Raw genomic sequence first — 14,916 nt, 5'->3', positions numbered from 1 at the left:
ATAAACTGAGGCTATTTGTTCATTTATCAGTGAACATACACCCTGCATTGCAGCACCGCTCAAGAGCAGATTAAAAGACTCATTGAGAAACAAATCTGTGCGATTTTAAAGTGTCTTTGGTATTGAAACTTTAAAAGCAAGACTACAAAGCTTTACAGTTTACAGATCAGATTGATTCCCTCCAAACTTTTATGTCAAAAAAGTATTTGAACTTTATTGAAGCGTCTCCTCTGATACGCTTGTAAGATTCACCAAGATATACCTGTAAAATTGCTTTTTCGGCATCAGCAATACTAAGCGTATAAGATTTGACTTGATGATCAATACATTATTGATAGGAGGACCAACTCAACATCATAAAATTCTGAATTCAAGAGATGAAATATAGATTTTACAGACAAGCGGGGCTGGAAACAGGGCACAAAAAGACACGAGAAGAGTTTTTATGACAGCCATGCTCCCACCTTCTCCATCTCCTACACGATTCGTACTGTATGCTCTTTCTTGCCACTCTGCAGCCCAATGTGTTTTCTCTCTTACTTTCTCTCACTCTTTTTTCTCTCACTCTCATCCTTCTCCCATTACACGGCCTGTATGACAGCGAGGTGGGAGGGTAACGGCTGAGCACGACCCACCACTGCAGTGGGCACTAGTGCCTGAGGGTGAAAGATTGAGAAAGGGGAGAAAGGGATCAGGAAACCTGGGTAAGAAAGAGATTCTTACCCACTGCCTGAGGATGTGTTTCAAGGTAGGGGAGATGTCTGCAAGGAAGAGAAAAGAATATTTAACATTATATAACACTACCAGTCAAAAGGAATAATTACCTTTTTATGTTTAGGTGCTGTAATATTGTGTAAATCGCTTAAGTATTGTGATATATTTGCATAATTTACAGAAACTTGTTTCCAAAAGCGTTAAGAATTGCATTTATTATACTGTATTTTTGATTTAAAAAACCTTGGTGAGCATGAAATACTTTTTTTGTAATCTTAGTTATTCAAGACTTTTAATTATTAAATATTAGTTAGATTTATATTATATACAGTATATTATCTCTCTCTCTCTCTCTCTCTCTCTCTCTCTCTCTCTCTCTCTCTCTCTCTCTCTCTCTCTCTCTATATATATATATATATATATATATATGAGTAATATCACACAAGTAGACTTGAGATATGGCTGTATATCGGCATGGTTGTGATTCGCCGTAGGTAATCACAGAGTGCCGATATACAGCCATATCTCAAGTCTATGTGTATTATTGCGTTTATACAACAGTTCGACGGCACAAATGTGTAAATACATAAACAAAATAACAACGGAGTGTCTTTAAAAGCCCTCTTTTGTGCAAACTATTCCTTCCTCCACGAATGCAAATCAAAGTTTGACAGTTGGTCAGCTGAGCATAAACTTCTCGTTACTAATTCCAACGAGCGAGTGATTAACGTACCTGCATCTGATAGAGCATTCATTATTCATATTCATGATGATATGACTTTAGTTTGAATGTTTACTGAAGAAAGCGTTAATATCTGTTCATCTGTTAAGAGTGATTTTGCTGCTCAGCGCATTTATTCGCTGTGGCAAACTGTTGTTGAAGCTACAAATAACTTCCGCTTAACTTCATTTTAAAAGTCCCAAAGTCACCATTAACTGCTCACTCATAACACGGTCTCTTGTCGCCATCTAAAGGCCGAACAATGTAACGTTAACTAAATTCACCATCGTTTCTCATTACTAAATACTATTTATTAAATGCATTATTTAAAATATAGTTTATATACATTTTTATTTATTGAGTAATAATATTTAATAAACAATAACAACAAAAACAGGCATCAAAAAAGTTGCTAGGCAATTCAGTTAAGAGTAAAGGCAGCATTCAGCATTGAATTTACATAAACATGCTACATGAACTATCTTCTTCTCTGGAACACAAATATTAGATTAATGAGATCAAAGACTGCCCGTTAGATTTACCCAAAATGAATTACATGTCATGTGTAACCACTACAGAGACATCAGAGCCAGTGGTAAATTCCAGAAGATCTGGCCGTGGTGAGAGCGCTCTGAGCGGATTGATGAGTGCAGAACGCCCCCTGACGATATGGGTCTGGCACGTCCGAAAACGACGAAGCAATTTTTCAAACAGACGTTATCTTTATTAACAAACTGCATATTTGAACTATAAACAAGTACATTCTCGCCTGAAAACCTCTTAAAACTACATTCCGTGACACAAAAAGACTAATATTTATAAAATGATACGGGATTTGGGCGTCCGCCATTACACTCGGAAAAAACGGTCCCGGCTAGAACACGCGGAGTGATACAAAATTGTGAAAGGGCGTTCCTGTAGCGATACCAGTAGAATATCTCAAGGTTCTCAACCAATCAGATTTGAGAACCGTTGAGAACTGTTGTATAAATATATATAGATGATAGATAGATAGATAGATAGATAGATAGATAGATAGATAGATAGATAGATAGATAGATAGATAGATAGATAGATAGATAGATAGATAGATAGATAGTAGGGGTGGGCGGTACACCGGTATCATAGTTAACACCGGTGTGGCATTGCGCCACGACATGGATTTTCTAATACCGTCAATACCGTAATTAATCTATTATGTGCCTTGAACGGCTGCATTTACATCAACAATAGCTCATTCTAAATAATAAGGCACTAAAGTTTAATTTGCCTGCGACTGGTTGTCAATTGCATGCGCACATACAGTCAGTGCGTTCACACCAAACGTCAAGCGAGCATGCGCATCCCGTCACTAACTCTAGTTTATCCGCGGGAGGTTTCCCCATCACTCGCGCGAATAACAACACGGCACGATTGACATGGCGGAGATAAATACGATCGCTGCTTTGTTCCTGTTGTGCAAGTTCTAAATGCACCGAAAAGCCAAACGCCGAAGTGTCTAGGCTCACAGCAAAGTAATGTATCAGAGACATATCTCATACCTCATTCCTTCTATAAACAAAGTGTAGATAGTATAAGTAAGAGATTGATCGCAGTACAGAGAGTGTCGTTGATTATAATAGAGCTTTGTGATATCGCAAACTAAGATGAGGAACAGCTTTTAATATTTTTATGGGAGTTTTTAAATGAGATATTAATTTAATACAGCTGTTAAATAAACGAGACGTTATTATTAAGTGACTTAGATTGTCTGAGAATAACACTATGCCCGATTTTGGTCTGTTTCGTAGTCAAAATTTATTCTGGAACAAGACACACTGCTGTGTTTAAATGAAGATGCGCCGTTCTCCAATCAAACACAGCGGTGTTTCCTTTATAAGTGAACATGCGTTTTAAACTAATCTAGTGAAATGATTCAATTTCCCATTCATAATGAGAGTCACTTGAATGAACCATGTGTTCTAACGAATCAAATGAACAATACGATTCAGTAAATAATTTCAGTGTCTTGCCGCCACCTGCTGACAGATCCTTTCAGTTATTGAAATATTAAATACTTGTGGATTCCAAATTTTATTTTAAAAACACTAATCTCAACATGAATTTATAGATTTAATTGCACTCATGGCACCTCTGAGCCTCATTTTCATGGACGACACTATAAAAATTAAGACAGAAATCTTGCTGATCATTATTACTTGCTGAACTATTACTAGCACTACCTCATAGGGGTTTCAGTTCAATTAACAAATTGACTTGACTGGAGAAGCCACATCTCAGTGGCTCTTATTCATCAGCATTGAAGGGCCTGAGTTGGACCGTTTCAATGGCCAGAAGGTAGTTGAAGTGTTGCACTCACACACAGCAATGGCTTTGAGAGTATCGCTCTAGAACAGAGACAATATTTGTGATCTTCTTAACAAGACCAGGAACATAATACCGTGATATTATACCGGCACCGTTCAAAAGATGAAAAATACCGTGATATAAATTTTAGGTCATATCGCCCACCCCTAATAGATAGATAGATAGATAGATTTTTTTTTTTTTTTTTTGAAATTCAGAGACAGTGAGAAAGATTTATTTTTTGTGATAAGTATTATGTATTAATACCAATTCAAATATCACTTGTGAAATATCTTAACTGGAAATTAAATGATTTCTTAAATTATTTTATTATTTTAAAATTATTATTGAAATACAATTACTTTTTATTTTTAAAAATATATATAATTTTCTAAAAAAAAAGAAAGAAAACTGTTGTGCTCATAAGTTTTCTTACCCCTTGCAGAATATGCAAATATGTTAATTTAAACAAAATTGCATGTTTTTTTTTTATTTAATACTGTCCTGAATAAGCTATTTCACATAACAGATGTGTATATATACTCCACAAGAAAAAAAATATTAATAGATTTTATAAAAATGACCCCGTTCAAAAGTTTACATACCCTTGAACCTACATTTTCTATTTCTAATAGTTGTTCATGAGTCCCTTGTTTGTCCTGAGCAGTTCAACTGCATGTTTTTCTGAAGAAAAATTCTCTAGCTTCTACACATTCTTCGGTTTTCCAGCATCTTCTGCATATTTGTACCCTTTCCAACAGTGACTGTATGATTCTGAGATCCTTCTTTGGAAAAATGATGCTGGAGAAGATGCTGAAAAACCAAAGAATGTGCAGAAGCTGGAGGATTTTTCTGAAAAACAACAGGTAAAAAGTAAAACTGCTCAGGACAAACAAGGGACTCATGAACAATTATTACAAAACATAAAACCAATTGTGGATCATCCATGAAACAACACACTGGATTAAGATTCAAGGGTATGTAAACTTTTGAATGGGGTCGTTTTTATTCAATTCAGTTATTATTTTGTAATTTGGAGTTTATATAAACATTTGCTATGTGAAATAGCTTATTCAGGACAGTACTAAACAAAGATTAACATGTGATTTTATTATTAACATTGTGCATCTTCTTCAAGGGGTATGAAAACTTATGAGCACAACTGCATGGGCAGAACTGTATACAGAGAGAGCGAAATAAGAGAGCGAGCAAGCTGATTAAAAGATTGTTAGAGTGTAGAGCTGCTCTCTTGGCCTGAGCTGCCATAGAAGAGCTCCCTGGAGCTGCACCTCTGCAGGGCAGGAGCTCAATGCCTGCAGTGGTGCAGGAGCTTGATGAATGAGCTCTGGGTGCTCTGCTGTAAAACAATTAAAATCAAAGGGGAGCAGATGTCTTCACTCACTGAATATCTTCATTGGGGTTACAGAATATTACAGTTCAAAAAACATGCATTTGGGTTTACTAAGCTGTAAGGCCGATATTACCGTTTCAACAACGAGGTCACCATATTAGACAAGCTGGGTCTTCATAAAGCCAGAGCAGAATTTCTGTGTGCATCATGCATGAAACCATTTGTGTGTGAATTGTCCCATTAAATTGAATACGACTATTTAGGGATGAATGGATCAGTCAATGGTGATTCATGAAAAAGATTTACATAGAAATTTGTTCTGCTCATGTTTCATGAATATGGCGTGCACAATGGAAATTTTTCAACATCAGAATAATTATGTGTATTAGGTTAGTGTACATGCTCCTGGCACGTTGTCGCTTGCACAGGTGATGCATGTTCGAGTCTCGACTGTTGCTGCCCCCCTCCCCAAAAACCATACATACATTGCGGATACATTCATATATAATACTTTGGCTTCACATTTTCAGCTAAGTTATGAAGAAGCATTTTTATGAAGAAGCAAGAATAGAGAAAGGACAGGAAATGATCAATGATGAGAGGAGGAGAGAGAGGGATCAGTAAATGTCACTAGCTGTGGACCCGTATGAGAACCACAAAGGAGGCATATTTGCCTCAGTTCACTTCAAGACACACATTGTAAGTCCTTTTTCTGTGTGTCAGTCAACGATCAATCTTGATATTGCCCTTATCTGGGAACAAGAGCGCACAGAGCTAAACTACAGCTAAATATAAATCGGCCGCGTTCCTGATGACTTAATCGACCTTAGGGAAAAGCATTTCAGCTGTGAGATCATCACTAGCTGCAGGCTTCAAGAATCTCAACATCTCAAATCTCCACTCAAGCCTGTTTAGTGTGATATTTGTCAACTTTTTGGCCCTTTTTAAGAAACAAAGTTGATAAAAAATCCATAAAGACCAGTGGACCAGTGATGGTATTACATTTTATACGATTTAAACCACAAGAAAAGATCAGAGTAGTTCTGAATGAGGAGTTTAAAAGCCTAGGGGTCATTCCCATAAGAGAACTTTAGTAATTGTATTCCAAGCCATGGATTTTTTCTGACATCCCCTATTTCCCTGTTGATCTTGTTAGTGCTCCTGAAGAGTGGAGAGGAGTGGACCGAGGTTTGGTAAAGGAGCATTAGTTAGAGGTCCTAACCTTTAGCCGGAGATCATTTAGATTGTCCTTCAACCGAAGAGCAAAACCACCTAGAGCCCCCTGGATCTCTCTCTAAACGTGCAAAGAACGGGTTTGTCCTTGGCATTTGAATTCTGTGTTGCTGAATTTATGATCACCCAGTTTTTCCCCTCTCTCTTTCTCTCTCCCTCTGTCTGACTGTAGATGAACAGATGAGCCACAGAATGAATTTTCAGTCTTGTTTTGACTGTAAGACCACAGATGGTATATACTGTATGGGCTTCACTCCAAATCACACTTTGAAGAAATATGGAGATGTAAAGAGATTCCCTGAACTTTAGGATGACTTCGCATCATTAATTAATGACACAGACATCACAAATACTTAATCTTATTTTGAGTGGGACTGGGCTTTTTTTCTGCTTAATGGGTAGACATTTCTTTGGACGCTCATTTCCACAACTAAAAAAAAATCTTACAATTCTGACTTTATTTGTCAGAATTGTGTGGTACAAACTCAAAAATCTGAGTTATAAAGTCAGAATTGCAAAATACCAACTTAAAATTGTGAGTTATAAAGATAGAATTGCGAGATACAAACTATATCTCGCAAATCTGCCTTTTTTTCTTGCAATTCTGATATTCACTGCTGCTTAAAAAGTTAGGGATCAGTAAGACTTGTAATGTTTTTTAAAGTCTTTTATACAGATCAAGGCTGCATTTATTTGATCAAAATGTTATTAGAATATAAAATAATGGTTTTTATTTTAATATACTTTAAAATAAAATTTATTCCTGGGATGCAAAGCTGAATTTTCATCAGCTGTTACTCCAGTCCTAAGTGTCAAATGGTCCTTCAGAAATCATTCTAATATGCAGATTTGTTATTAGAATTATCAGTGTTGGAAACAGTTGTGCTGCCAAATATTTTTTTGGAATCTGTGATTATTTTTTTAGGATTCTTTGATTAATAACAAGTTGAAAAGAACAGCATTTATTAAAAATATAAATATTCTCTAACAATGTAAATCTATGCTATCACGTTTTATTCATTTAACACATCCTTGGTGAATAAAAGTATTAATTTCTTTAAAAAAAAGAAAGAATACAAATTTATTGACCCCAAACTTTTGAACAGTAGTGTATATTGTTAGAAAACCTTTCTATTTTAAATAAATGCTGTTCTTTTTAACCTTTTATTGATCAAAGAATCCTGAAAAAAGTATCACAGGTTCCAAAGAAATATTAAGCAGAACAACTGTTTTCAACATTGATAATAAATCAGCATATTAGAATGATTTCTGAAGGATCATGTGACACTGAAGACTGGATGCTGAAAATTTAGCTTTGTATCACCAGAATAAATTACATTTTAAATTATATTCACATAGAAAAGAGTTATTTTAAATTGAAAAAAAAAAAATCACAATATTAGTTTTTTTAATGTATTTTGATCAAATAAATGCAGCCTTGATGAAACGTCTTTAAAAACCATTAAAATCTTACTGAAGCCAAACTTTTGAGCAACAGTGTATATATAAAATAAACTCCCAATTGCACATTATAAAGTGCAAAAAAGACTGATATGTTCTCAGAATAACGAGTTTATATCTCACAGTTCAGACTTAATAACTCAGTTGTAAGTTATAAAGTCAGAACTGCGATTCAAAATAAAAAAAACTCGCAATTGCTAGATATAAACTTGCAATTCTGAGAAAAAAAGTCAGAATTTTGAGTTTATACCTCACAGTTCCTACTTTATAACTTGCAATTGCAAATTTATATCATGCAATTCTGAGAAGAAGAAAAAAAAAACGTCAGATTTGTGAGATAAAAAGTCGCAATTACTTTTTTTAATTTTATATTCAGTGGCGGAAACAGGCTTCTGTAGCTTTTAGTATTGCACTGTCTAATTTTATTTTATTTTGGTTTAATTACACTTTTGTTACATCAGTTGACAATGACCTTGCCTTTTCCTGTATACTCTAATTGACTGTAAGTCACTTTTGTGTGCATACAGAACACATCAATGTTTTTATGGTTTATATATTCATTATTATTTATTTATTGTGGCAGCATTTATTTTAATTAGATGTCAAATAATTTAAGCTATTATATTCATCTACACCACACTGTGGTATGAAAAAAAAACATTCTAATTCTATATCAGATCAAAGGAAGAATAAATGTGTATTTTTGTAGTTTTTAAACAGTGTATAAACTGCAGTTTATGAGGTAGAAAAAGTACTTTGTGTGTGTCTGCTGTCTCATGCATTATGGACTTTGCAAATGAATAGGCTGTTTGTGTGTGTGTGTGTGTGTGTGTGTGTGTGTGTGTGTGTGTGTGTGTGTGTGTGTGTGTGTGTGTGTGTGTGTGTGTGTGTGCGTGTTTATGTCGGGATGCTTGATTTACTGTGCTAAATGAAGAGCGATGAGCAAAGTGTGCAAGACTTTTTATCAAGGCCACTAGTACTTTGAAGTGCGTCTTATCAACACAATCCAGTGCTGTGATTGGCTGACACTGATCCATAGTTCACCGGTTCAACCACTGCACTGTGGAAATGGATTTCCATTGGCATTCTTCTGCTCCTGTAGGCAAAAAGATGCCTTAAAATGTGTGAAATAAGACAGTATTGAAAGGTAAGATTAAAGAGCCAGAGACTGCACAAAACAAATAATTTATTTAAGCCATCGCTTCTCAGCTAATTGATGAAAGACATGACTTTGAAAAACAACTTTTTTTGTTTTTTTCTTCTTTTGTCTTGCTACATTTCAAAAAAGTTTTCCTTCATGTCAAGGAGATTTTAGAGTGTGTTTACGTGGCAATGATGAAGAAAATATGTCTAATTGTTGGGTTACACTTTATATTAGTTGGCCTTAACTACTATGTACTTACATTTAAATTCATCATTTGATACAATGCACTTATAGTGTAAATGCGTGATTTTACATTGTACTTATATTTTAAAAAAAGACCTGTGAAACTCTGTGAAAGACCATTTTTGCCAAATGTGACCGTAGACCACAAAACCAGTCTTAGCAAGTAGCACGGGTATATTTGTAACGATAGCCAAAAATACATTACAAAATTTAAAATTCAGTAGGATATTAAGTAAAGATCATTTTCCATGATGATATTTTGTACATTTTCTACCGTTAATATATCCAAACTTAATTTTTGATTATTCATATGCATTGCTAAGAACTTTATTTGGACAACTTTCTCAATATTTAGATTTTTTGGAACCCTCAGATTCCAGATTTTCAAATAGATGCATCTCAGGCTAAATGTTGTCCTTATTTATTCAGATTTCAGATAATGTATAAATCTCAGTTTCATAAAAATTGACCCTTATGATGGGTTTTGTGGTCCAGGGTCACAAATTAAAGGTCACAATAAAAATCCATTCATGTTATAGATATAACTATACAATAGTGGTTTTAAAGCAATAGTTTATTAAGTTTTTTATTTTTTTATTTTTTTCATTCTCAGATTCCAGGTTTTCAAATAGTTATATCCCGGCCAAATATTGTTGTATTCTAACAAACATCAATGGAAAGCTTATTTATTCAGCTTATAGGCGATGTATAAATCTCAATTTTGAAAAAAATTGAACCTTATGACTAGTTTTGTGGTCCAGGGTCACATATGAGGGGAAAAATCATGCTTTGGTAAGTCATATGACATAAAAAGTAATAATTATGAAGTTAAAAATCCCATAAAATACCAAAATGTCAGAAAAGTAAAAAAAAAAATAAAAAAGATATAAAATGTCAATTCTGATCAAGAAAAATTAAATTATGACATAAAAAGTAAGTTTGCTTAAAATAGTCAATTATGACAAAAATGTAGTTTATGTTATACATGTTAATATAATATATATATAAGTTGAAATTATGACAAAAAGTCATAAATATGACATAAGTCATAAAAATGAAATTATATGGTCATAGTTGTGGGGTTAAAGGTCAAAAAGTATGTTTTCTCATAAGTTTGACTTTTTGTGTCATATTTTTTTTTTCATTTAAATGTGAGAATTTTCCACGTTGTATGTCAGTTTTATAACATTGCCACAGTTTGTACTTTTTTGGCATATTATGATTTATGTCATAATATTGACATTTTACATCATAAATATAAATTATGAGCCGAAACCTAACATTCTGGATGCACTTGGCCGAAAACCGAAACCAAAAATGCTTTGTAATAATTATTTATTATTTCATCTAATAATATTAATAATTTTGTGAGACTTTTTAATTAATTTTTTTTTTATAATTTAACTCAATCATTTTAATGATGCTGAATTTAAAAAGCACAGCCAATAAAATAACCACACTTTTATCAAAAGTAACAATAGAATTGGACAGAAAATGTTCATATTACATAACAACATATTATTTTCTTCAGTTCTATGCAACAGAATCAGATTAAAACATGTGCACTGAGCATGCTGGATGGTGCGATGCGCCATATATTTTCAGCTCATATTTTTGGATGTTTTTCTCTTTCGGACAAAAACAGAAAATGCTATTTACAGCCAATAATTGTCGGTGCATTCTTAATAATTATGATTTACCAGAGCATGGGGTTTCATGAAATGTTATGTTGGAAAATTTGTTCAACTGTAATTTGAGGTTTTCCTGTCCTTTCCTATCAGAAAATAATTGTGCAAGAAAAAAAGCAGACAAAAATAACTCATTTGCTCTCACAAATGCAGCTGCAAAGCCGAGTCATATTGGCTTGATTGGTAATCAGCAGCTTTAAAGAGCAAAACCCAGCAGCATTATTTTAGTTCAACAAAGTTAAATGTGTTGAGAGGAACAGTCTCCAAAATAATGACATCATATGCCAAACATATAAACTGCATCAGGAAACCAGACCTGTGGTTGTGAGATGACTCTCGCTGAGTTCAATAGAAGGACACTACACAAGATAGTTGCTAAATGTCACCGTAGCCTCGCAGAATTTCTCCGAATTCAATCAGCAACTTTCTGACCTTGTCTTAACAAAAACTACATTGTGATCTAGAATTTATGGCAGGTCTGCCATTCAGAAACCTCTTGACTCGGAGGCTGAGCAAAATCCTATAACCTGACTCAAAACCTAGACCCAAATGGAAAACGTAATATGGTCTGATAGGTCATCTTTCACACGCTTTCCAACATCTGGACTGGTTTATGTGTAGAGGAAGCCAAAAGATGCCCACAATTACCAACTGTTACACATGGTGGGGGATCTATAATGGTATCGCCAGCCAACTCAAGGGAGTCCTTCGGTCCGGTAATTGCTTTGCGTGGCTGTACGCTATAACCGCAATGCTCATATAAGGGAACAATGTGCTAGCTGCAAATGGCCATTCTCATCTAGCTGCTGCCATATTATAAGAAATATGTCTCAATGTAAGTTCATGAGTGGTTAACTCAATGACAGGATGCAGTCAAACACATTCAAAATATGATTTAATACAATGAACGTGTTTTCACACTGCATTTGAAATACTACATAAAAAATGACTGTAAATTATATAGCGTCATTATGATGATTAAATAGATGATTATTTCAAGGGAGACCTTTTAAACCGGTGATAAATCGGAGATTAGGTACAGAATGCTAATAGAGGTTAAAAGAAATCTGCCGTCCGATGTTTGGAGCTGGTGATCACAATCATGTCAGAAAGGTCCAGCCACCCGGCAGATCTCTGCTAATTTAATCATAATGAGCGCCGCTGATTCTTCTTTCCAAATTAACAAGGGGATTTATATCTTTGTGTCTGACTTAAGCCACCTAATGGATGTCCTAATTAATACAGAGCAATAAAAACAGGATGGCAACTGGCAGTGAGCGGAGGAGAAAGAAGGAAAAAAGTGTAAGAAATGAAAGATCAAAAAAGATTTTTTTTTTTTTTTTGCCTGTACTCCCTTACCTTCATTTTGTGCTTGGATGCAGCTAAATTGCCCTCTTCTGTTCATTGGCAGTACTGCAGCCTCATTTAGTGACGGGACAGTTCGATTAAGATTCAGGTGACACTGTCCACTTCCAGCGTCCTATTTTAAGAGCCTCTGTTAACTTGGTGCAGTCAGAATATGTTTAAATCATAGATTCAGATAGTATAATAATTGTACCCGGAATTTCAAACTAGTCTGACTTCTTGCCTCCGTCCTAATACCGCCTGCATTTGCATACATGTGTGAGCATTTTGTTTGTGTGGGATGTGCATGTGTCAAAGCGTTGATCAGCTTCGGTTTCAGCCAACTCACAGCTGGTGTTAATGGCCGGGTGAGAGTGGGTGTCATATTTCAGAGCTCAGGGTGATGCCAGCTGATTTCATTAGATCTAGTGATAGAGCGCACCCATCACTTTCAGTAGCAATCTTTGCTTTGAAAAAAAAAAAACCCTGGGGTCTTTAATGACACTGTGACTCAGCTGATTACCTAATTATGCGTTATGCAAAAATGTAAATTGCACTCATGCAAATCTGATATTTGAAGGATGTGATGTGTGTTTTGTTTGCTTGAAGGGATAGTTCACCGGAAATTAAAAGTTTAGCATTTGCTCACACTCATGTTGTTGCAAACCTGACATTTGAGATGTGTAACCGAATGTTTACGCTGCTGTTTTCCATACAGTGGAAGTGGATTTTGACACAAATTTTATGATTTGATTCAATGTTGATTATTTTGGATATATATCAGGTACAGTACATGCCAATTTTTCCAAAGGAAAACTAATGTTGTAAAATATACATGAGAGTTTAAAATTAACATTTGAATGGTGGCTGTCATAAAAACTTGACTGCTTTATTCAAACATAAATTAAACACTGAAAAACAGTAAAAGTTGTTATGAATATGTTTTATGTTGCATATATTTAGCAAGATGCTCCTCTCTAGAGTTTAATTTCAAGCTGACGAGTTATGGTCACTGAACATGTTTTTTTTTTTTCTGAGGTAAAAGTGACGTTATGTGGGGGTGAAAACTTTTGAACAGAATAGCGATGTGTACATTTTTCTTATTTTGCTTAAATATCTTTTTTTTTTTATTTAGTACTGCCCTTCAGAGGATACAGAAAATAGTTACATGTTTCCTAGAAGACAAAATAAGTTAAATTTACCCTGATCTTCAAATTCTAAAAGTTTTCACCCCCCCCCTGGCTCTTCCCTAATCTAAAAAAACAGCTAAAAACAGCTTATGCTAGCTAGTTTTAGCTGGTCAAAACCCCTCTAAAACCAGCCTGCTGACCAGCTAAAACAAGCCTGGTTGACCAGCTACAACCAGCCAACCAGGGGTGCGTTTCCCGAAAGCATCGTTAGCCAACTATGGTCGCAAGATCCGTCGTTACCAACATAGTTCAACGATTCGGTGTTTCCCGACACCATAGTTCAAACGAACATTCACAAAAAGCATCGCAAACTTACGTGGTTGGAACTACAGCTCTCGACCTGTGGTTTGAAGCATCGTTTCTTGTTAGTAAGACATGTGGGCTTAAATTATGTTCTTTGGCACAATTTGCAAGCTAACATGCAGTACAATCTATATCCTCGATTTAGTCTAAATATAAATGCATTTTAATCTATGTATTTTTGTGCGTCCTCTATAAGCACTGTTTATGAGTAGTGCGCATGTGCACAAATGTCTGAGGGAACCCCGGAGTATGATGTAAAAGGGAACCCATGATGAATCAAACAACAAATAAAGCGAAATGACAGGAAACAAAAATAGTAAATTAGTCATATAGGTGCCATGTTCAATATAGCTGCATTTTACAGATCTCTAATCAGTTAAATAGCAGAAGTTATTACTCGGTGACGTCATTAACAACGGCCCTATATTGTTGAACTAATGTGGTTCAAATGACAGAGATGCGACCATGTTCTGGAAACACTCGTGACTAGCTAGTTCGTTCCACAACAATGCATCGCACTATGGAGGTTAGCCAGCAATTTATGTCGTTGTACGGGAAACGCACCCCAGCCTAGGCTGATTTTAGCTGTTTTTTTTTTCAGCAGGGTTAATGCATTGTTTTTTTCTTCTGAAGCATTGGTGAGCGTTTGAACTTTCTGTAATAGTTGCATATGAGTCCCTCAGTTGTCCTCAGTGTGAATAGATGGATATCAAAATCATACAGTCATTGTTGGAAAGGGTTCTTATACACAACAATGCAATAACAAGAACAGCAGGCAGTTTAACTGCTCAGGACAAACAAGGGACTCATGAACAACTATCACAAAAAAAAAAAACTGTTGTGGATCATTTATGTAAAAACACAGTATTAAGAATCAAAGAGGTGTAAACTTTTGAACGGGGTCATTTTTATAAATTTTTGTGGACTATATGTAAATGTCTTTTATGTGTAATATCTTCTTCAGGTCAGTATTAAATAAACAGTAAAATGCATTTATGATCCCGTCTTATTGTGGTCAAATATTTAACATTTTGCAGATTCTGAAAGGGGGATGTAAATTTTTGACCTCAACTGTACATAACATAAACATAAAGAGACTTTTATTGTGACCTTTAATTTAGGGATATTCCCTTATAATCAACCTCCTACATTTTCATCATAGATATGCTTATCTCCCA

The 14,916-nt window shown here is 34.9% G+C and overlaps 1 protein-coding gene across 1 annotated transcript in view; it reads left to right on the top strand.

Moving 5' to 3' along the window:
• astn1 (astrotactin 1) overlaps positions 1–14,916 on the top strand; it is a 344,209-nt gene that overhangs the window by 239,517 nt on the left and 89,776 nt on the right. Inside the window, exon 17 of the mRNA XM_073849391.1 lies at positions 6,289–6,325. Coding sequence (XP_073705492.1) covers positions 6,289–6,325 — 37 coding nt within the window. The remainder of the gene's footprint in view (positions 1–6,288; positions 6,326–14,916) is intronic.

The sequence above is a fragment of the Garra rufa genome, chromosome 10, assembly GCF_049309525.1.
Source record: "Garra rufa chromosome 10, GarRuf1.0, whole genome shotgun sequence".
Taxonomy (NCBI): domain Eukaryota; kingdom Metazoa; phylum Chordata; class Actinopteri; order Cypriniformes; family Cyprinidae; genus Garra; species Garra rufa.
Note: the sequence above shows the minus strand (reverse complement) of the source record. Positions and strands in the feature narration are given on the sequence as shown.